General features: G+C 47.3%; 2 protein-coding genes across 3 annotated transcripts; both read left to right on the top strand.

Moving 5' to 3' along the window:
* The first annotated feature begins 393 nt into the window (after positions 1-393).
* On the top strand, positions 394-5860 carry ddost (dolichyl-diphosphooligosaccharide--protein glycosyltransferase subunit (non-catalytic)). The gene is made up of 11 exons (XM_004084423.5): positions 394-712; positions 974-1084; positions 1154-1240; positions 1312-1415; positions 1496-1590; positions 1660-1753; positions 2525-2673; positions 2782-2929; positions 3007-3127; positions 3197-3303; positions 5412-5860. Exons 1-11 carry the CDS (start codon positions 484-486, stop codon positions 5559-5561), a joined length of 1395 nt encoding a protein of 464 aa, XP_004084471.1. The 5' UTR covers positions 394-483; the 3' UTR covers positions 5562-5860.
* Positions 5861-6784: 924 nt separating this feature from the next.
* On the top strand, positions 6785-22503 carry plekhm2 (pleckstrin homology domain containing, family M (with RUN domain) member 2). Of its 2 annotated transcripts, XM_004084427.5 has the most exons (20): positions 6801-7264; positions 8349-8455; positions 8575-8684; positions 8762-8861; positions 8951-9038; positions 9131-9305; positions 9606-9665; positions 11590-11860; positions 11935-12666; positions 12734-12803; positions 13000-13090; positions 13870-13934; positions 14231-14319; positions 14433-14565; positions 14828-15018; positions 16627-16692; positions 16789-16948; positions 17449-17628; positions 20467-20583; positions 20658-22503. In XM_004084427.5, the coding sequence occupies exons 1-20, from the start codon at positions 7205-7207 to the stop codon at positions 20793-20795; spliced, it is 3003 nt and encodes a 1000-aa protein (XP_004084475.2). In that variant the 5' UTR covers positions 6801-7204; the 3' UTR covers positions 20796-22503. The 2 variants fall into 2 exon arrangements, with proteins under 2 accessions (XP_023812050.1, XP_004084475.2); XM_023956282.2 differs by lacking the exon at positions 9606-9665 and having other exon boundaries at positions 6785-7264.
* Positions 22504-22710: the final 207 nt, after the last annotated feature.

The raw sequence follows: 22710 nt of genomic DNA, 5'->3' as shown, positions 1-22710 counted from the left end.
AAACACATTTTGTGCCTTAGAACTATAAACACTGGGAAATCCCTTCAAAAAATAGATAATAAGAAAGCTATAAAACTCTTGAACTGTTTAACGGTTTATCTGAATTAATATCTTTGTTTCCTTTTATTTAATTTTTTAATGGTTTATTGCTTCTTTTAGTTTGGATATATATGTCTATGTTTTATTTATTTCTATTACTCCATTTTATTATATTATTTATATTGTTTTCATCTGCTGCTTAGACTTTGTTCTATTTTTCTATCTGTAAAATTCTATACTGCCTTATATTTGTGGATTTAAATGTTCCAAACGGAAAAAATGCTGTGTAATTTGGAATTTTGTCAATTAAAAAAAAAAAAACGCAGGAAAAGCTCGTCTCTGATTGGCGGAGACGCTGAGACGCGTTCCTCGTTGTGATTGGCTGGTTCTCAGGGTCAAAGGTTACTGACTGCGGCTAACGCTGACGTCGCTTTCTTCACCAAGATGGCGGCGTTGACGGGAGTCACGCAGACCCGGTCCGGTTCTGTATCGACCCTAAAACGGATCCGCGCGATGACGGAGAGGCGCTTCGGTGGCGTCAACAATAATCTTGTCCTGCTGTTTTGTTTGGCGCTCATTCTGCCGCGCGCTGAGGCTGACGGGAAAACGCTGGTGCTGCTGGACAACCTGAACATCAGAGACACTCATTCGGTCTTCTTCCGCAGTCTGGCCGGTTCGTCCTCTCATGTTTACCCCCGATACCTCATCGGTGTCGGTACCCGCTGCCTGCAGGTGCAGCTGCAGCGGGTTATCTGCTCGTTTATGTTGAGCTTTTATTATTTCTATTACTCTACCTAGCTAGGAGGCTGACTGTAGCCTAGCCTAGCCTAGCCTCTACTGTCATCATGCACAGATATGCCGTGTTACTGTTGGAGTGCAGAACAGCGTGCACGCGCCGGACCGCTGAAGTTGCGCCTGCTTTCTTTCGTTTCAGATCGAGGCTTTGACCTGACCTTTAAGACCGCGGACGACCCCTCCCTGTCTCTGATCAAATACGGACAGTTCCTGTACGATCACCTCGTCCTGTTCTCTCCATCAGTGGAAGGTACGGTTCCTCTGCTGATGACGTCAGCGTGAACCCATGACTTCTGCTCTAATGCTCATTTCCCTCCAGACTTTGGTGGCAGCATTAATGTGGAGACCATCACATCGTTCATTGACGGTGGAGGCAACGTTCTGGTGGCAGCCAGTTCGGACATCGGTCAGTGGGTTTCTGGGTTGAACCCGGCGCTGTGGTGAACATGTAGAGACGTCCCTTTGTGTCGTCCTCAGGTGACCCTCTGCGGGAGTTGGGCAGCGAGTGCGGCATCGAGTTTGACGAGGAGAAGACGGCCGTCATCGACCATCACAACTATGACGTGTCCGATCCCGGAGAGGTCTGCAGAGCTGGAGTCCAGACGCGTAGACTGACGGTCCCAAGCCTTGGTCTTCACTCGTCTGTCGTTTTTGTCTGCAGCACACCCTGATCGTTGCTGACCCTCAGAACATGCTGAAAGCCCCCACCATCGTCGGGACGCCTACAGATAAACCCGTGTTATTTAAGGGTGTGGGGTAAGCAGAGTGTTGGGTCGGCTGCTCTGTGATGGAGGTTTTTCCTAAAACGTGTCGTTTTCTGTGCAGTATGGTGGCTGACCCTGACAACCCGCTGGTCCTTGACATCCTCACTGGCTCTTCCACTTCCTACTCCTACTTCCCTGACAGAGCCGTCTCCCAGGTAAGATCCCTGTGGAACTCCAAAGGGAGAAATGCTCCCGTTTCACAATTTTGATGTATGAGGAGGATTCAGATTCAATTCCTCGTTTACGTTCAGAAACCAGTTTGACTGAAAGCAATTGATCTTTTGTTTCAAACTGAATATAATTAGATCCTCACATTAGTTTTCTAAACCCAGACACAGGAAAAACCGAAAAATATAAATCTACTAACCTTTATCTTCCCAGGAAATGTCCCGCTGAGATTACGGATCTCTTTTTCAAGGGAGTCCTGGCTAAGAGGAAATGATAAATTACATTTACAATAAAAATGTAAACATTTCCAACGTAAAATAAATCAAAATGAGAGTTTATGTAAAACGGGTAGAGTTAAAAGTGACTTTGTCCTCCATCCTCAGCCTGGATTTAAATTCAGCTTTGAATTCAAATGTTTTTTTCAAACAAACCCTCAACTCCTTCCAGGTCATTTCAGTCACTCAGGAGTTTGTTTTTAAGAAGGGGACCCTCTTCCAGAAGTATTTCTGCTCGTGGAGGCCCTGAAGGATCCGCTATGGTTTACAAATGGTTTCATCAAATGAATCGGTTCATTTTTAGAAATGATGATGATGATGATGATGACCATCCTGACAGAAAACCTTCCAGCTTTGAAAAAGACTGGGAAACTGTCTCCTGTGGACTTTTATCCTGGAAGCATCTCTGCAGCTCAAACCTCAGAAAACAGGTTTTCTATTAGAGTTGAGCGTCAGAAGGATTGACTGTGGCTGTCGTTCCAGTACCCCCACGCCGTGGGCAAGAACACGCTGCTGATCGCGGGCCTTCAGGCCAGAAACAACGCCCGTGTGGTTTTCAGCGGCTCCCTGGACTTCTTCAGCGACGCCTTCTTCACCTCTGCTGTGCAGAAAGCCACGCCGGGGTCTCAGAGGTGCTGAGCTCTCACCTTCATGCCGGTTCCCACGTTTTCCACAGCAGTCATGAGTTTTAGGATGAGACGGGCAGACTTTCAGCTTCCTGTGTGTGATCCCCCCCCCAGACATGAGCAGACGGGGAACATGGAGCTGGCTATGGCTCTGTCCCGCTGGGTGTTCAAGGAGGCGGGGGTTCTCCGAGTGGGAGCCGTGAGCCATCATCGCGTCGGAGAGACCACGCCCCCCACGGCATACACTATTACAGACCTGGTGGTGAGCTTGTGAACTACCCCTGTTAGCCCCCCCCCAGGTCTTTTCTCTGTGGGGTTCTGATGGGTGTTTCCTGGCAGGAGTACAGCATCGTCGTTGAAATGCTGTCCGGGGGCCGCTGGGTCCCTTTTGACGGCGACGATATTCAGCTGGAGTTTGTGAGAATCGACCCGTTTGTCCGAACCTTTCTCCAGAGAAAAGGTTTGTTGGTCTCTGAAAGCCTTTTGCCCAAACGTGAGACTCGTCCAACAACCTTGTGTCTCTGAGCAGGAGGTAAATACAGCGTCCAGTTCAAGCTGCCCGACGTCTACGGGGTCTTTCAGTTCAAGGTGGACTACAACCGGCTGGGATACACCCACCTCTACTCCTCCACCCAGGTGAGCTCCTCCCCTCGTGTGGTGAGCCTGGTTTGAGGGTTTTGAGGCCGAATGGCTGCTGTCGTTTCTTCCACACTCAGGAGGTCACAGAGGATGTTTGTTCTAGGGTTGTGCCGATGGACGATACCATCGTCCATCGTGATGGGTGACTGACATCCCGATGGAGAGACACCATCGTGATGGCACGCCCCCGCCACGTTGCGCGTCGACACCATAAGCCGCGGTTACATGTACAAAATATCTTGATGGGATCAATGGTTGGATTAGAATCCAACCGTGTAGATGGGCCCAGAAAAATGTTTTCAGAATATAAAAACGTTCACTAAGGTCACACTTTCCGTCGGAATAAATCATTCGCACATGCGCAGTAGGGTTTGAAAAAACGGAAGAGGATATAACTTCCGCCGAGCGGCTTTTTTTTTCAAACTTTATTGAATGTAACAATTCAATACAAAACAATGTTAAACAGCGCCGAGCGGCTATATACATTGACATGTCAGCTCGGTTATATACGAGATGATCTTCTAAACGTGCTTTTAATAATGTTACGGTTATTATGAAACACCTGTTCGCTCATCATTTGAATTTTAATCCGTGTGGTCAGTGCTTTTTCTGAACGAAGCCAGGATTAGCAGTATGCTAACACGGGCTAACAACATTAGCTATGGGTGGTGCTGCTTACTGGCTGCACGTAAACGTGTAAGAATAACATCAGCCTTTATTTAGTCGGGACACGACTGGAAACACAAATCCACGTGATTGTTTGAACGGTTTCTAAGGACTGAGCGACATTTCTGCCTCACATCGCCGCTGTGTGTGCTGACGATCCGAGCTGTGCTCAGACACACACTTTTAGACCCGGTTCTGAGTTCGGTAGCTAGAGCTGCGGGACTGATCGCAGTCCTAAATCTCCCACACATAGCGCTCATGTAACAAATCACCCCCCCCCCCCCCCCCCTTCCCCTCAAACACAAAGCTGTAAGTCCGCGCTCCGCTGGTCCACTTGACTAGTTAAGTGCGGGAGCGGAAAACTTCTTTTCTATTTTGTTTGTTACTTTTTTTGTTAAAGTCACTTCCCTCAGTTTATACTGGATCATCGCGGATGAGTCATTAGTTGGGAAATAAAATAAAGTAATAAAGTAAAATAACGAATAGCAATTATATAAGACAGAAAAATTAAAAATAGCCCCCCCCCCCCACGACGATATCATCGTCCATCCCGATGGTTGACAGCAAACATCGTCAACGGCCAATTTAGGGGACATCGCCCAACCCTAGTTTGTTCCATGCTTCCCTTTATTCTGGGATGGAGCAGTCTCTCCTCCGCCGTCTTCAGCCGGTCCAGAATTCAGCCGCCTAGACGGCGTGATCACATTACCCCAGTACTACGCTCTCTACACTGGTCGCCTGTTTCTTTTAGAATCGATTTTAAAATGTTACGCTTGACATGGTCTAACACGGCTCTATCGTACTGAGCTGCTGCAGAATCATGACCCTCGTAGAGCTTTGCCTTCTGCAGGTCAGACGCTCCCAGTGGTTCCCAGGACTCGACTTGTGACTAGGGGTGACGCAGGTTGTGTCCGACTTCCTTCCCTACTCACTATAAAGAGCCTTCTCCATGTTCTAGTTCTGTCTGAATCTACAGTTCCAAATCCAGAGCCTCTCTAAGTCTCTATGAAAAACCAGTGTGCATCGATGCTCACTAGATCAGTGAATATACACCACAATGCATCGCGTCAGAACAATTTTTGCCAAAAAAATGTATTTAGATGTATTTTTTTAAGATAAAAATCAACGTTTTTAGCTTCAGAAGACAGTGGACTCATAAATAATCGTCCCAAAACGCTCATTTCAATTCGATTTTAACTTCGTGAAATCAGCGATAGTTAGAGGTTAGGGCGGGAATCTGGACACAGCCTTTTCAGTGGCTGCCCCTGCTCTTAGTGTTTCTAGTAACGTTAATTTTATTGTTATATTTTGCTCATTTTACGTGTAATTTTATTTTCTATGTACCTGTGCAGCACTTTGGATCACTGGTAGATGTTCAAGTGCTTTACAAATAACGTTTGATTGATTGTCTGAGAAGCTAACCTGTTTCTGCCCTGCAGGTGTCGGTGCGGCCCCTGGAGCACACTCAGTACGAGCGCTTCATCCCCTCAGCCTTTCCGTACTACGCCAGCGCCTTCTCCATGATGGCCGGACTCTTTGTCTTCAGCGTGGTTTTCCTGCACATGAAGGAGAAGGAGAAGACGGACTAGAGCGCAGGAACCGTGGAGCAGTGGGAGTGAAGAGTGCAAAGTGAATGTCTGTGAGTCTGTGGGACAGGGACTTGGACTTGAATTTTTATTTATCCGGCACTCGTTTGGGATCTCTGGGTAATGGGGGGGGTTACTGACTTTGTCCAGTTTTTTATTTTCTAATCCAAAATTGGCCAAATGTTCATGTAAAAGTCTGATAAGAAGTTAGAACAGGCACTGAGAACCTTTGTTTTTGATAAAGATTTGTTTCCATAAAAATCTGGGGTCTGCTAAATAAAACGTTGACATTCCACTCTAAAGTCTGGGCTTCTATTTTCCTATTGAGATTATTGAGGAGGAGAATAAATTGGTGTTACTCTGCATGTATTTAAGAGCAGATTTCACAGAATAAAACTGTTCTGGATTCTGCAGATCTGGAACTTCACTGTCCTTCCGGATGTTTAAGGTCTGTCCTCTGACGGGGATGGTAGTCCCATTCCCATCAGCCTCTGCTGTTCTGTTGGCTGCATCTTCTGATAATCCAGGAGGCCTGATCGAACCTGAGCAGCAGTTTTCTTGCTGGGGTGGTTTGGCTGAGCGTTCTACACCGGATGCCCTTTGTGACACAACCCTGTATTTTATCTGGGCCGGGGACCCACCCAGGGGACCCAGACCTGGGACCCCTTGAGGTTACATAGTTTGGGAGTAGTGTGTGCTGCCCAAGGACCATGGCGATCGATGTCAGCTATCCAGCTGACAGTTAAGATCCAGATTCCAGCTCAGACGAGAAAAACAAGTTTTAACAAGATCTGTTGGTCCGCAGGTGGATGCATCAGAAAGGGGCGGAGCCGGGAGACTTTGGCCCCGCCCAGTGTATTTTCTAAAGCACAAATACTATCTTTTTTTAAAACTGTATTTTTTTCATCTGTTCCTGATTCACGATTTGAATAAAGAAATTCTCAGAAATGCAGTCAAGGCAAACATTACTTTGCATCACAAAAGTGCTTTAAGATGTTAAAACACCCAAAACGCCATTTTCTTTGCAGAGGGCTTTAATAGAATTGTAGAAATTATCTGTAAAAACTGCCTTTGAATTTGTGCAAAAAAGTAACAAAAGTTTAAAAATTAAATTAGTGTAATCGATCAGAAAACTCAAAGTTTTAGTGTAAATGTCTTGTGTTTATTGTGTTGCATAGACTCCTTCACTCCTGATTGGCTTCTGAGAGATTCTCGCTTCTTACGTCACGTTGAACATTTTCAGGGCGAGGCAAACTGCGGCTTCCGGTGACGTAACCCGGTGCGGTACATGCAGCCCGTTTACGGCTCACCTGGACACCTCCGACGGTAACAAGTGACACCTCCGACGGTAACAAGTGAGCTCCCGGTGTCACCGTGATGTACCGGTACCGAAGCGTAAGCTAAGCTCCGAAACGAGCCCGCTATTGGCCGTGTTTACGTCACGTGTGTTTAAGCGAACCGGTTCCGGATGAAAAGCAGCTAAAGCGACTTGGAGCCGCTGTGACGTAGATGACTGAAGGCACGCGGACAGTTGTTTAGGTCCCCCCAGAGCCGCGCGCGCCCGCGCGGGAGAGGACAGCCAAGCTAACCTATGCCAGCCGCGTTAGCGTTAGCAGCAGTCAGCTGACCGCCGCCCGCGGAGCAGCATGGAGCCGCTGAAAGTCAAGGACCGCATTCTGGAGAACATCTCCCTGTCCGTGAAGAAGGTAAGACCCGGCGGGTCCGTGGACGTGTTTGGGACGGACCGTTAGCATGTTCCGGTCACTGCGGAGGAACCAGCCGTGGGCCGGGAGGACGGGAGCGGCTCACGGTCCCGACGGGCGGCCTGCTCCGGGTTGGGTTCCAACGGAACCGCTTCTGACAGAAGTGACTGTTTGGGAATCCGGACACTGCGGGAACAGATCGGAAACGTCCCGCATAGATCCAAGAAACGATGCTTCCACCAAGCGCGTGCACTTATCAAAATGATCATCTCACCTTCTTCTTTTCTCCTCACAGCAAAAACTTCTTCAGTCTTTAAACTTTGTGCCCCAGAGGCAGAAATCTGGACTCGGTTTGTCTCCATTAATCCCAGATTAGTTGATCAACCGGATTAGTCATTGAAAAGCTCAGGGCGGTATTTTTGCTCTCGGATCCGGTTCAGATCCACTTCAGAATAGTCCAGATTCAACCAGTTTCAACCTTCAAACATTCCAGCAGTTCAGATTAAAATCTCAGATTAAACATGGAGCTGTTGCAGATCCAGCTGTGTAACTGAAGGAAGCGAGTTCAAAGCAGAAATCAAATGTTCAGAAACACTCAAACATGCCTCCAGATGGAGGGTCCCGTCTGGTCTTCATGCCTGCATCCCAGTCTGCTCTTGGGATGTAGGAGGATTGTTCCCCACACAAACTGTAATGCACTTCCTGGGACGACGTCTGCGTGTCTCTTCAGTTTTATCTTCTGCTCTGCAGCCTCTCTCTGTTCTTTATGTGGTTCAGAGCCGGAACGTTCTCTGAACTTCAGCATCCGCTGGTAACCATGTCTGCATTGCAGCGGTGGCGGCCTGTAAAGGCTTCTTCAGGTGGTTTGACCTCTTTTTCACAGAGGAAGTGAGACACCAACCTTCCTGTAAACCCAGGTCACCCGTGCATGAACTGCATGTAACGTTCATCTGGACGGAGACGTTCCAGCACCTCCCCTATGGACAGCCCCCTGACCTCCTGCAGAGGGAGACCCGCAGAGCGATGGGGCAGCGGCGGGCCGGGACCCCTGCTCCAGAAGACTTTAACCCTTTAAATGTCTCTGCAGTTGCAGAGTTATTTTGCCGCCTGTGAGGACGAAACTCCAGCCATCCGGAACCACGACCGCGTTCTTCAGCGTCTGTGCGAACACCTCGACCACGCTCTGCTCTACGGGTAAGAGACGCTGCGCAGGGAAACCCAACGTTTATCCAAACGCTTGTGTGAAGCTCTGGAGCTGGTTTTGTCCTGATCAGAACCACCTTAAAGCTAAAATGGTCGTTTTTCTTCCTCAGGCTGCAGGACATCTCATCAGGATACTGGGTCCTGGTCCTGCACTTCACCAGGAGAGAAGCTGTCCGACAAATCGATGAGCTCAAACACATCGCAACCAACCTGGGTCGAAGTAAGACCCCCCCCTGCAGCACGCATGAATGACGCATTCTGGTTCTGGCTGTGTTCACAGCTGAGCCTTCTCTGCAGGCCGGGCCTGGTTGTATCTGGCTCTGAGTGAGAGCTCTCTGGAGAGCTACCTGCGCCTGTTCCAGGAGAACCAAGGGCTGCTGCAGAAGTATTATTTCAAGTGAGGAGCAATGATGGTTGAAACGCTTTTGGGGTGTGTCTGCTGAAAGTGACGGACGTCTCAGGTCGACCTGTTCTCTATCCGGACAGGAACGCCCTGGTCTGCAGTCACGACCACCTCACACTCTTTGTCACTCTGGTGTCGGGTCTGGAGTTCATTCGCTTCGATCTGGATCTGGTCTGTTCAGCATCTATCGAAGACCTTCTCCAAACTGTAGCATGTTCATGACAACCCCCCCCCCCCCCCCCTTTGGTCTGCTGCTGTCTCAGGACGTTCCCTACCTGGACGTGGCCCCCTATATGCCCGAGTACTACAAACCCCAGAACCTGCTGGACTTTGAAGAAAGGCTGCCCAGTTCTGACAGCCTGTCTCTGCATTCCTTCACTTCCCTCACCTCAACCAACCTGGAGTGGGACGACAGTGCCATAGCTCCATCCAGTGAAGGTAGGACGTTCAGTGACCGTCTGCCCTTCAGTAGACGCTCCCCCTGGCGAGACCGCCCCCCAGAACCTCTCGACACTTTCCGAAGCAGAAGCTCCGTTGAGATGATTGCAGAATGTTGTAGCTGGGGTAACTGCAGCCCTGGGGCAATGCTCTCCTCATCACTGCCCACGGAGCGCAGAGCCACTTCCCCGTCTTAGTTCCCATTTCTGTTTCTGTTGCTCATATTTCATGTTGTTTTAGTGTTTGTGTGACTCCATCTCTCCATGGGTCTAATGCTGAATGTCATCCCTCCTTTTTTAGATTATGATTTTGGTGACATCTTCCCCGTGTTGCAGTCATTGCCAAGTGCAGACTGGGAAGGTGGGACAATGATCAACCCTCCCTGTCCTTTCTCCTCCTCTTTAGCATGACCATTTTAGCCGTCTGTGCTGAATGCATGCTGGGTAATGTAGAGTTAAAAACTCACTTCTTCCACATTTATTAAAAACGTCCAGAGTAAGCTGGTTTAAAGAGACATGGCAGTCAGCTGTTGTTGACATGGTCAGCTGATGTGGTCACATGTTGGCATCATCGGCTACTCTTCAGGGATTTGTTGGATCAGAGCCGATCCAGCGAACACGAGGAGCTCCTCAAACTAAACCGCCTCTTTTCTTTGCTCGGGTTTGTGCTGCTCCTCTTCTTTCTGTGTGTGGGGGGGTCTGCATGATACTGCTGCAGTGTGAAGCCTGAAGCTGCCGCTCCTCTTCTGTGCCGTCTCTGTTGGTGCTGCGCTGCTGAGAGCCACCAAACGGCAGCAGGGCTCCTGAACCCATGCAGACGAATCGAACAGCTGATCTCCACGTAAGAAGGCAGACTTTGAAATGCAGCGACCATCGAAACATTCAGAGGGAAGCGTTCAGGAGTTTAAACCAGTGGTCTCAGACCTTTTCCGGGCTACGGAACGGTTTAATGTCAGGAAGTATTCTGGAGATCTGATGGTTTTGACTTTTCCCTAAACTTTTGAGGGTAAAGTTCATCTTCATCCTCTGTAAATTATCTGCAGCTGCTTTAAGCTTCATTCATAAACTACATTTCCTGTAGGAACCATTCAAATGTGCTATAGATTTTCCCTTAAGCCACACATGTTAAAGTGAAAGCTAAAAAAAAATCAGACGCCAACTTCAGCCTCGCCAACCTTTACGGTTCGACGGATAAATACAAAAAAGAAAAGTCACTAAAAACTGTTATTTTCGAATAAAACTCAAATCCACCTTTAAAACAACTTTAGTAGCAGCATCCTCTTAACATTAGACGACTGGTTGCTGAACAGACTGCATTATTATTATGGTCTGTGGGAATAACTGTCACAATAAATCCATATTTGAGGTTACGGCTCCGGGTTTTTGTCTGTTAAATGCAGCTTTCTTTTATTTTGAAGTCGGAGGCTCTTCTTCTGTTTCCTCTTTTCTGCATAAAGAAACTCTACGTTTGTTTTTGTCAACTTTGCCATCTGGGATGTTTCAGTTTAGGTGTGGGAGCAGACGCTATAAGGAAGTCGTGGATGGATTTTCCACACGTGACGGAGCGTCTAACAGGGAACGTCTGGAATGAGTCGGACAGTGCTGTGGTGGTGACTCCGGTGCTTTTCCAAAATAAAACTTCAGTATCAGATGAAGAAATAAAGCTGAAAAAATGTAGATCGTTATTTTCTCCTCGGCCCGATTTCAACTCAGCCGTGGTGCAGTGGTATGGCGGTCGACCTCTGATCAGAAGATTGCGATGGTTCGATTCCTGCCATGTGTCAAAGTGTCCTTGGGCAAGACACTTAACCCCACGTTGCCTTTGGTGAAAGGTTGGCGCCAGTGTTCGGCAGCGGAGCCGCCATTAGTGTGTGACTGTGACTGTAAAGCGCCTTAGGCCTTTGAGGAAGGTAGAAGGCGCTATACAGGTACACGCCATTGACCATCTAACTCTCCCAAAGCCAGGGAGTGGGGGCCACTGGTTTAAAGCATTCCTGTGGTTTTGGTTTGGCCCTGCAGCGCCGCTCGGCCTCAGCAGAGACAGCTTCTGCCTGCGTTTGCGCTTGTCTGGATGCTTGTGCGGTCTGTACAGGTGTCATGGAAGCGGGGAAGGCACCGTCTTTGATCAGGTTCAAACGGGAACAAGAACGGGGCTCCAAATGACTTCTGCTGACAAACAAACACAATATGGAGAACCTTCCAGAAACGGTGCCTTCCCCTAACTCCTTAGGACTGGACGCCTGTTCTTCTGCATTAAACCCATAGTTTCTGGCTTTTCACGGCAGAGGGGGACCTGACGGATCAGGCCAGCTGCCCTCGGTCCAGCGGCTCGGACCCCCAGACCATCATCGGTGAGATGGGCCTGCTTTCTGGCTCCGCTAAGGGGAAGTCCACAGCGCGCCTTTTTCCACACAGCCCTACATCTCGACACAATCCTTTCAACGAAGACTCGGATACGAATCCCTCGGCAAACGCCACGCCGGTTCATGTGGCCGAGAGTTGCGACATCAGCGCCGCCAAGGATGGGAGTGGCTGCGTCCAGCTGGAGGTCATCAGGTACAGAAGCGATGTTCTCAGAGGTGCTGGTTCACTCGCTGAAGGAACCACAGCTGATGCCTGCTCTGTTCCAGGATGGCCAAACGAAGGAAACCAGCCAAAAAACGGCGAGGAAAAGGCTCCACGGATTCCAACGGCAGCATCTGTAACCCTGGTTCCTCTGAGTGTGTGGAACTGGACCACAGCAACGCCACCCTAGAGGAGATGGGGTCCATCAACAGCACTTTAGTCCAGCTGGACAGTGAAGGAGAGCCGAGCAGGAGCAGAGGTGGATCAGAGGTCATTGATGAAGATGAAGCTGATCTCCTGCGGCTCCCAAAAATGGCAGACACCTCCATGGAGAGTGTCGGTCAGCCGCTCAGGGACGTCATGGATAGACTTAGTGGTTCTTGGGAGAACCCAGAAGGAGAAAAAGAGGAGGAAGTTTGTGTTGAAGGGCCCGAGCCTCCTGCCCAGCAGCCCTTTCCAGAGGATTCAGAGGGAAAGCCCCCCGACCCTTCTGTTGCCGCCCAGGACTGCAGCCCCCAGCGGGCCTTTCCCCCGTCTGCAGACACACTCTGCATTATCCCCAACGGTCCAGACTCTGCTGACTCGAGTGGTGGCCACCATGACTCTGCAGGGCCTAGCCAGTCAGAAGCTCCATCAGGTGGCCCTGAAGATGAAGGAGAGGCAGAAGCACCAGGAGGACTCGGCCTGAAGGAGGAGAGCATGGAAGGAGCAGACCCCATCACCGCGACAGCAGCCCGGGAAGCGGGAACGGAGGAGACGGACAGTCTCTCCGAAGGATCTCATCCTGCAGAGTTCAGGTGAGACGCTCAAACGCAGCGAGTCCTTCTGCTGTTTCTCTGGTTAACGTTCAGCTTCATGTTTCAGAGTGGACAACAACCATCTGCTCCTTCTGATGATTCACGTGTTCAGAGAGAACGAGGAGCAGCTCTTCAAGGTGAGGATCACGCGTGTTTGACTGCCGGGTGACGACGATTTGCTGCAGTTTCAGTCATTTCTCTCCATCCTTTACCTGCACGCTTCTGCTGCCGGATTACTTTAAAGCGGTCAGCTTCAGTGGGACAATGTCAGATAGGCAGGTGGAGAGGTTTCCCCGCCGCGTCAGTGAGATTGGTTGCTGTGATCTGCTTCAGATGGTGAGGATGAGTACGGGTCACATGGAGGGGGACCTGCAGCCGCTCTACCTGCTGCTCACAGACGCTTACATCTACATGCTGAGAAAAGGTAAACGGCTCAAAGGCTTTTTCAGGAGACTTCCACTCCGATCTTCTATGGCCTGTTTCCAAAGCCTTCCCGCTGGTCTTTTAGTGATGATGATGCCAGTTTTAGCCAAAATCCAAAAACCGCAGTCGTTTTCTAGGACATAGAGGCAGGAGGTCATCAGAAATTCACCTTAAATATTTGTGGGTGGGACTGTTGGCGTGGAGCAAGCCTGCCCTCAATTCCCATCATTCCTTTGTGTACACTCTCTCCCACTAGCTTACAGCCCCTCACACCCCCAACCTAACATTGGCGGTGCTACAAAAATGGTGATCAACATCAGATCCATTCATCCGTCCAGTTTAGATCCAGATTCCAGCTCAGACCAGGAAAACAAAGACGCTCATGGATCTGTTGGTCTGACAGTAGATGCATTGGAATGGAGCACCGGAAGCTTGTGGCCCCGCCCAGCATATTTTCTGAATCACAAATGCGATCTTTTTCAAAAATTTTTTCACCTGAGTCGCAGTGATGTGAAAAAAGAAATATTCATGAATGCAGTTTTAGCTTAATTTTCTTTATAAATGTCCCCCATCATCAGGAAAAAGCCAGAAGAACATGTTACAAACACCAAAAACAGGATTTTCATCAGAGTGGAGCTTTGAACTCTTGTGATGATTTTCACCAATCTGATCTCAAACCAGGTTTTGATGATGACACCTTAGACTTTGTATCTCCTAAAGACTTAATGAGACCTCGGTTGTTGTAGAAAACACCTGACCCCCCCTCCCCCGTCCCTACAGGAGCAGCAGAGAAGCCTTACACCGTGGAAGATGCCGTCTCTTACAACGAGCTGGACTACGTCTCTGTAAATCCCTTTGATTCAAACTTTCTTTGGTTTTCTTAGACTTGTTTCTGTAACGTAATGCATATAGTTTTTATTTTCCAGTTGTCATGTTTTTTTTCAGTGAGGTTTTGAAATTACAGTAAACTTAATTGATAAAGGAATGAAGAATCTACAGATCAGATTTCTTAGTTTGAAACTGTACATTTAGTGAAAACGTCTGTTTCACTTGTTAAACGCGTTCCTTTAGTTTTCATGAACCACAGGAGAAGATCATCTCCACACATCAGAGCTGTTGTCGGTGCTTCCTGTTTGCACAGGTGGGTCTGGATCAGCAGGCGGTGACGCTAGTTTGCACCAACAGACGAAGGACGTTCCTGTTGGACACGGCGGATTCCTCCCTGACTATGTGAGTGCGTCCCACCGATCGTTCATGACAGACTCTACTTTTGAACTCGGGGACGAGGAGTTTGACCATGAATGATGAGTCGACCGGTTCCTCTGTTCTGCATTGGGTTCCAGCTGGTTCCTGTCTGTTCTCCAGTCCGCTATGGTCCAAGGATACCGGGAGCCTCCTTATCCCTGCGTTCTGACAGACGCCACCATGGAGAGGCTGGCTCTGACCAAGTTCGTGTCCCAGGAGTGTTCATGTGAGGTACGCGGATGTCCCACAGCAGTACCTTTACATTGTTTTCTAACTGCACGTCTTTCTGCTGTTTTTAACGTTCATCCGTTCAATTGATGACTCCTTGATGAAAAAACAAAAAAGGATTTCAAATAACTGCTGTTTGACCAAAGTTGACCAAAGTGGGAGGTTTTCTTTACCATTTCAGCCCTTCCCTTTTATGGACAGCAGCATCTAGATAGGCTTGAAGCTAAACATTTCTTGCTCTTCTCCTGTTTTTCTTTTTTCTCAGGTTTCTGAAGTGTCAATTCTGCTCTATTCACTGATTCATTGGGAGGATCCGTTGGACATGACTCTGTCTCCTCAAAGAAGCTCACACAGCTCAGGACTTTCCCCCAACACTAAAGAAGGAAGTCTGGAGTACAAATGTGGAACCTCATACCTGGGCAAGGAGCTTTGGAAGAGCTGCTACCTGATTCTGAGGTACTGAGGTCCTGGTTCTAAAGTACTGAGGTCTCTGGATCTGAGGTGCTGAGGTCTTTGGTTCTAAGGTAGTGAGGTGTATGGTTCTGAGGTAATGAGATCTCTAGTACTGAGATATTGATGTCTCTGGATCCAATTCAATTTTATTTTATTTGTATAGCCCAAAATCACAACAACAGTCGTCTCGATTGGCTTCAAAGTAAAACATGAACTCAAAAGGATCATAAATACATAGAATTCAATAGGAAAATACTAAAATGAACTAACAAACTGACTAAACTAAACTGGTCATCCCTGCCCTTAGACCCCCCTTCTCTGTAAGGAAAAACTCCTAAAAAACCGGATTCCGGAAAAAAAGAAGAAACCTCAGGGGTGCCCACATGAAGGAGGGATCCTCCCCCAGGACGGACAGGCGATTTACCAGAACTCTTAGAGAAGAATTAACTTATCTAAATCTAAAACTACATATATAAAGTCCAGCAGACGAGCTTCATCCAGATGGAGGTGGGGGCGCGAGTCGAGCCGGTGACAGGAACCACAGCCAGGTGTAGGAGCAGAGACGAGGTACTCGGTCAGGAACAGGAGCACGGATGAAACAACTGGAGTCTGGAAGCACTCCCACTCCCCAGGAGGGGAAAGAGGGAAAGAGGGACAATACATGAATCACTGCACCATCTAAGGTACTGAGGTCTCTGGAACTGAGGTACGAATGTGTCTGGGTCTAAGGCACTGAGGTCTCTGGATTTGAGGTACTGAGGTCTCTGGTTCTGAGGTACTGAGGTACTGAGGTCTCTGGATCTGAGGTCTCTGGTTCTGAGGTACTGAGGTTTCTGAATCTGAGGTACTGAGGTCTCTGGTTCTGAGGTACTGAGGTCTCTGGAACTGAGGTACGAATGTGTCTGGGTCTAAGGCACTGAGGTCTCTGGATTTGAGGTACTGAGGTCTCTGGTTCTGAGGTACTGAGGTCTCTGGATCTGAGGTACTGAGGTCTCTGAATCTGAGGTACTGAGGTCTCTGGTTCTGAGGTACGAATGTGTCTGGGTCTAAGGCACTGAGGTCTCTGGATTTGAGGTAATGAGGTCTCTGGTTCTGAAGTACTGAGGTCTCTGGATCTGAGGTCTCTGGTTCTGAGGTACTGAGGTCTCTGAATCTGAGGTACTGAGGTCTCTGGTTATGTGGTACTTATGTCTCTGGATCTGAGGTACTGAGGTCTCCGGTTCTGAGGTACTGATGTCTCTGGATCTAAGATACTGAAGTCTCTGGTTATGTGGTACTGATGTCTCTGGATTTGCGGTACTGAGGTCTCTGGTTCTGAGGTCTCTGGTTCTAAGATACTGAGGTCTCTGGTACTGAGGTTATGATGTCTCTGGTACTGAGGTTATGATGTCTCTGGTACTGAGGTCTCTGGTTCTAAGGTACTGAGGTCTCTGGTTCTGAGGTCTCTGGTTTTGAGGTACTGAGGTCTCTTCACCTGCTCCGCCTCACAAGTCATTTTCGTGCTTCTATCTCTGAGTCCAGAGGAACCTTTAAAGTTTAACAAACTAGTTTATCTCCACAGTATGTCGTTGTTTCCTTTAAAACTCACACTAGTGTTCTGTTTCCATGCAGTCATGGGATTTTGTACCTGTATGCAGAGAGAACTGACGTGACACCTGTCCTGTCTGTCACCATGGGGTGAGCTTCCATCAGCTGATGACTCTTGGATGATGCTCTGCGGCTTTAAGGCACAGAAAGGCGGTAGCATGTGCAGTTTGTACCCTCTCTCTTTAGGGGCGAACACTGTGGAGGCTGCCGTCGGTCAAACAGCACAGAGCGCCCCAATGTGTTTCAAGTTATCCTGACAGAGCGCCCCCCTCTGGTGCTCAGTGCAAACGACGAGGAGGAAATGGCTGATTGGATGCAGCTGCTCTGCCAGTCCGTCTCTAAAGGAGTAAGTCTTTCTGCATAGAGATTTCTATGGACTTATGGGGAAATGCGTGGGCCAGAACAGGCTAGGTTGATGTTTTAAAAGTTTAGGAAGACACACAATAACAATTACCTTAATAGATATTCAGAAGAAATACATTTTCTACTTATATTTTCACGACCATAGGGCGTACCAGGTTTTAAGGCGCAGACACATTGACACATAACGGTAAAACATGCATGCTAGTGGGTTTTAAAAAGGCAGCGGGAGCAAAACTTGGTTGTGATTTATTTTTCATTTTTTCAGTCATCAATCAGAATCCAAAAATTCATCAAAGTTCTCATGCTGACCTCTCCTACATTCTCTTTACCAAATTCCTGCAACAACACATTAGGCGCACCGCACCATAGGGCGCTCTGTACATTTTGGAGAAAATTTAGGACTTAAGTGTGGCCTATGGTCGTTAAAATACGGTTATGTTTTTGGTACCAGATACAGCTAAACTCTTCTCCCCTTGATACCAGGTCATCCCTCAAGGTGTGACCCCCTCACCTTGTATCCCCTGTTGTCTGGTGGTGACAAACGAGAAGCTCCTAACTTGCCATCAGGACTGTCAGACCAGCTTTTTCCGATCTTTGGGAAGTGCTGACATCTGTGATGTAACCAGTGTCAGTCTGGAGCCCGACAAGGAGTACTGCATCATTGTAAGTCTTACTAGTCCTGATCCTGCATACGATCACTGTGACGGTCACTCATCTGGTTGGTCATAAGATCGTATGTGTACGGTTTGTTGTACGGTCTCTAGTGTGGTGTCGTTTAGTCACTCATGCGGTCTCACATACGGCCTGTCATAGGCAGTGGTAGCCAGGAACCCCCAACACCAGTACAGTATAGCAGATAGAGGAAAACCGCCTGCTGGGCAATCGTGTCTCCCACCCAGACCAGGGCCAGCAGGACCGCCACAGGGGCCCCCAATGCCAGAGAGCAGGGAGGTACAGGAGTAAGGAGAGTGCAAGCTCCAGCCCAACCAGAAGAATGCCCCCCCCCCCCCCCCATTTTTATTATATCATCTCCTTTTTACAATGTTACAGTATATAAACTGTATCAGATGAATATGAACTTATTCAAAACAGATAAAGATTATTATTGTATTTCTATACAAATATGTCTAAATGTGTAAACCGTGTCAATCCAACAGGGAATTGAATCGATTTTGGAAATTATTGGTGATACCCAGCCCTAATCTACAGTCATACAGTCTGTGGTATGATTCTATGGAAGCGATTGTGTAGCATAAATAAAAAGAATAGTCAAAACCAGAAATGCTTTTTCATTTTCAAAATGAAAAAGCATTTTTTGACTCAAGATTTAAATTGAAAAAGTAATCCACCAAAATGCTTTTTCATTTTCTTCCTCAACACAGCTTATTCTGTCACTTAATTAAGATGAAAATGAAAATGGTATTTGACATTTCATTTTCAAAATGTTCTCTGCTAAATGTATAGCAAATTTCATTTAGAAATGTCTAATTTGACAATTAAAATGGATTAATAGAAATGCTTTTTAATTTTCAAAATGAAGCTGCATCAAATGACTCAAAATTAAAATGAAAAAGCAATATTTCAAAATGCATTTTCACATCCACCCTGGGAACATTGTCTCAATATTCATTTAGAAAAAGCATTTCCAGAGGGGAGGCGGGGCGATGACGTCACTGCTTTCTCCGTGTGTCCGGCCGCTGAAGTTGGCTTACGATTCACAGCTTCTGATTGGCGAGGGCACTAAAGGAACATTCTGCTGCATTTTTCGCATTGAGATCCAGAAATCCAGGTTTGAGCAGGCCAGGTCCAGCGGTTTGTGAACAGGACCCGGTTTTAGGTGATCTTAATGTGAAAAATGCAGCGGAATGTTCCTTTAGTGCCCTCGCCAATCAGAAGCTGTGAATCGTAAGCCAACTTCAGCGTCGTCTGACTGCACAGATTTACAAACATATGATGGAGCAGAGCAGGCCCTTAAATATAATCATGACAGTAATAAAAGCACATTATGAAGATAGTCTCCTGCAGCTTCGCGCTGAGTGAGTGTTGGTCCACCCAGCAAGCGTTTCGCATGGAGAAATCTGCTATCTGTTGATGGAGCTCCAGCTGTCACCAAACAGCAAATTCAGCGCGAAGCTGCAAATAAATGTGTAAATATGTGGGAATTACATCAGTCTTTATTTTGTTCTGGACACCACTGGAAACACAAATCTATATGATGGTTTCTCAGATCGCAGCAGCATTTCCGCCTTCAGCGATCATCGGGAGCTTCACGCTCCGCTATGCGAAGGCAGCTGGCGGTCCGCAGAAAAAAGCTTGTCCGCGGTGCGTCAGGAGGAGGACCGCAGAAGGCGGACATGCTGCTATGTAGTCCTGAGAAGCTGTGGAAACTCATCAGAAGTCCACAACCAACACAAAGCCGTCTTCTCTGCCGCCAACAGCTCCACTGCTCCTGGTGTGTCTGTGTCTCTTAGCAGCCGGACACACAGAGAAAGCAGTGACGTCATCGCCCCGCCTCCCCTCCGGAAATGCTTTTTCTAAATGAATATTGAGACAATATTCGCAGGGTGGATGTGAAAATGCATTTAGAAATATTGCTTTTTCATTTTAATTTTGAGTCATTTGATGCAGCTTCATTTTGAAAATTAAAAAGCATTTCTGGTTTTGACTTTTCTTTTTATTTATGCTACACAATCGCTTCCATATGATTCCCCTTACAGGTGCTGATACTGTCTGACATACAGGCTGTCATACAGTCACTCTTAATGTTGTCGTGTATGCTCTTGTGAACAGTCTCATCTACGTTCTCATGTAGAGTTTCCTGAACGGTGTCTGCTGTGGTCTTGAGGTCCGTCTCACTTAGTCACATGATTACATATAGACATTTAAAATCTTTATGTGTAACTCCTTAAAGATATTCTTCCCCTAACAATCATTTGGTTCCAGCGTTTTAGGCACCTTATGAAAGCTGAGGACATTCCATTAAATTGTGAATTCCTCCAAAAACAGTTTTTGTTCTCTGGAACACTTCTGTCAGATAAATGCATCTAGACATTAAAGAAAAACACAATTAGAAACAACAAACCACAACAAGAGTCCAGTTTCTCATGCATCAAGGGAGAAAAGGAAGTGGGACAGAAAACGTCCACCAAGCTTCTCTCCTCAAAGGACTGCTTCTCCTCATCCTCCTTTTATTGAGAGCACAAGGAGGAGGATAGAATTTCCAGACAAAGAGAAAAGTACATTAGGGGGTGTCGTATAATGACCAACTTGGGTGGATTCTAAGTTCAAACAGTATTCCTTATCAGCTCAGGACAGAGCGTTGTAACCCCCCCCCCCCCCCCCCCCCCCCATCCTAGCTGGAGGTGAGAAACAGATGAACAAACACACAACTGTTTTCTAAAAAGGTCAATCTGAGTTAACATTTAAACAATGATAATAATAAAAGAATTTCCTACAGAACTTCCTCTGGTGGGTTTAGCCTGTCTTTGCTGTTTGTGGTAGGAGTTTGCCGCAGATCGGACACGGTTCCTTCCTCCGTGGGTTCTGTACTTCAGCGGCTGTGAAGAGAGAGGCCGTCTTCTGCGGGCGTTAGACGGAGCATGGAAAGCCATCTTTCAGGTCAGAGGATGTGATGAGCTGTGTTTTGACTGCCAGAGACCCTGTGAGGTTTTACGGTTATGATGTGTCCACAGGTGGACCTTCTCCACAAAGACGTGTTTGATGCACCGGTGCAGAAGCGCTGTGGGGAGGCTCTGGAGCTGATGAAGAGTGCCTGGCAGCGAGCAGACAGTCTGGCTCGTGGCCGAGCCCAGCGGGAACCGTGGTGCTGAAGGACGTTTGAGGCGTGACGGGTGAACCTCCCAGCGGACAGTGACCCGCCTGTGCGGCTCTGACCAAACATTTGATGGAGAAGTTCCTGTAAGAAACACAGCGGTCCGTTCTGATGAAACATGAAGACGTTTCCCTCCAAAGCAACAGCAGCTTGAACAAATACTCTGAAGGATTCAAGCCTTGGCCTGCTAGTTAGAGACAGAACCATCGTCAGGGGATGGCAAGTTCATTTCTAAGCACTTTGTCACCAAGAGAAAGGAACTCCTTTTCCTGGATCCACTTTGTTTCTTGAGGGTACATGTGACGTTTACAGCCTCTACGTTCACAAGATCTGCTGCTTTTGACAACTCTGAGGATGGAAAACGGTTCCGATGGCAAACGGTCCTCCGTATTTTGAGGTTTGCAGTCACCGACAGCTTCTACTCTTACCGATTGGGAGGTCTGTGTGGAGCACATGCTCTCATGCCGTGACACACGTCTTCTCTGCCGGCAGGATGAATGGATGTTCTCTCACAGACTGGAGTGGATTTCTCCTCTTTGTTACACTCTAAAGTAGAACATCGCTGGGTTTTGTTGTCAGAAAAGTGGGGGCAGGTTTTGTCAGACGTGGGGTGTCGAGTCTGTCATGAAATGAGCTTCATGTGAGTCTTGAGGATAAACTTGGACACTTTCATGCTCTGCTCTAGCTTGTATTGAGCCTCCTGTGCTCTGGTCTGAAGATTATAACGCTCAGAGGCTTTCTGCTCCTCCAAAGCCTCTCAAGTCGTTAAAAATGAATGTTTGGGAAATAGTAATGTGTGCATTGATGCAGGAGAAACAGAAGGTCTTCAGTTTTCCTTTGCGTTCATGTCATGAACACTTCTTTTACGCCGTAAAACTGTCAGTTGGTTTGTTACTTTTAGTGTTGTGAGGTTTTTGTCTTCCTGCATATCAAGTCTGAACTTTACCCAGTAAATGTTTTCAGCAGAGAAGTGCATGAAGTGTCTGTTACTCTGCATGGAGCCTCCACTCGTCTGCACAAGTGCCACTGCGTCTCACTAATCGCTCCTTCTTTTTAGGAAATCTAACCTCAGGTGGGAAAGAGACTCACTGGATGTGCTTCTTTGTTTGTGTCACATTTTTATACCTAATGGCTTTGCTTTGTAATCAGACTGAAGGGCTGCAGTGATGCACTGATTTCCAGGAAATCCTGAATAATTTATGGGTTTTAAAGGAGCCCTGAGGTCCTTCCTGAGGGACTTGAGTGAGTCCGATTGCGGCGTTGGAAGGAACCTGACCGCTTTGTGGGATTATCAGGAAAAGTGTGTCTGAGCAGTGTTGTTCACCATTGCTGGTCAATGACTGTAAGACGACCAAACATCTGACATATGGTACGTTCTGATGAAAGGTTTTCTTTGCAGATGACCTGCTTTAATTTCCCACATGAAGAATTGCACAATCTGAAGGTTTTATAGTGCTTGTTTTGATGCTTTAGTTCAAGTAAAACAAAGCGGAATAAACAGATCAGAAGCTGAAAGTGACATTACTAATGCTATCCATTATTCAAGTCAGTGAATAGAACTCAGCCTTCATGCAATAATTCAGATTTGAAGGAAATCCAGCTTTTGGAAAGGATTCAGGTGAAACCGTAAATTAAATGTTTGTCTTGGATGTTTCTGTTTTCTTTGTGGACTTCTGACCTGCTTTATAATAAAGTTATTAAACAATGCTGTGCATTATGTTGGTGTTTTAGTGAACCTCAGAGCAGGAAGTCACAGATGGTTCAGACTCGCCACGAGATTTTCAGATTAACTTTAAGATTCTGATGTTTTTCTAGAGATCTGCTGGATGAACTATATCAGGGGCCGCTGGTCAGAAAGGTTTGGGGGCCCTCATACATTTTTTGAAAATGCATCCTTTTATCCTTCCTGTTTG

The sequence above is a fragment of the Oryzias latipes genome, chromosome 7 (genome assembly GCF_053564925.1).
Source record: "Oryzias latipes strain Hd-rR chromosome 7, Olatipes_Hd-rR_3.1".
Taxonomy (NCBI): Eukaryota; Metazoa; Chordata; class Actinopteri; order Beloniformes; family Adrianichthyidae; genus Oryzias; species Oryzias latipes.
This window is presented reverse-complemented; position numbering and strand designations above follow the sequence as displayed.

What these genes read in the sequence shown, in the direction of transcription:
- ddost (XM_004084423.5), top strand. Translation starts at nt 484, where the DNA reads ATGGCGGCGTTGACGGGAGTCACGCAGACCCGGTCCGGTTCTGTATCG. An exon ending in GTTCTCTCCATCAGTGGAAG is followed by an intron (nt 1,085 to 1,153) that starts GTACGGTTCCTC and finishes ATTTCCCTCCAG; the next exon opens with ACTTTGGTGGCAGCATTAAT. An exon ending in GGCAGCCAGTTCGGACATCG is followed by an intron (nt 1,241 to 1,311) that starts GTCAGTGGGTTT and finishes TGTCGTCCTCAG; the next exon opens with GTGACCCTCTGCGGGAGTTG.
- plekhm2 (XM_004084427.5), top strand. Translation starts at nt 7,205, where the DNA reads ATGGAGCCGCTGAAAGTCAAGGACCGCATTCTGGAGAACATCTCCCTG. An exon ending in CGCAACCAACCTGGGTCGAA is followed by an intron (nt 8,685 to 8,761) that starts GTAAGACCCCCC and finishes CCTTCTCTGCAG; the next exon opens with GCCGGGCCTGGTTGTATCTG. An exon ending in ACGAGCTGGACTACGTCTCT is followed by an intron (nt 13,935 to 14,230) that starts GTAAATCCCTTT and finishes CTGTTTGCACAG; the next exon opens with GTGGGTCTGGATCAGCAGGC.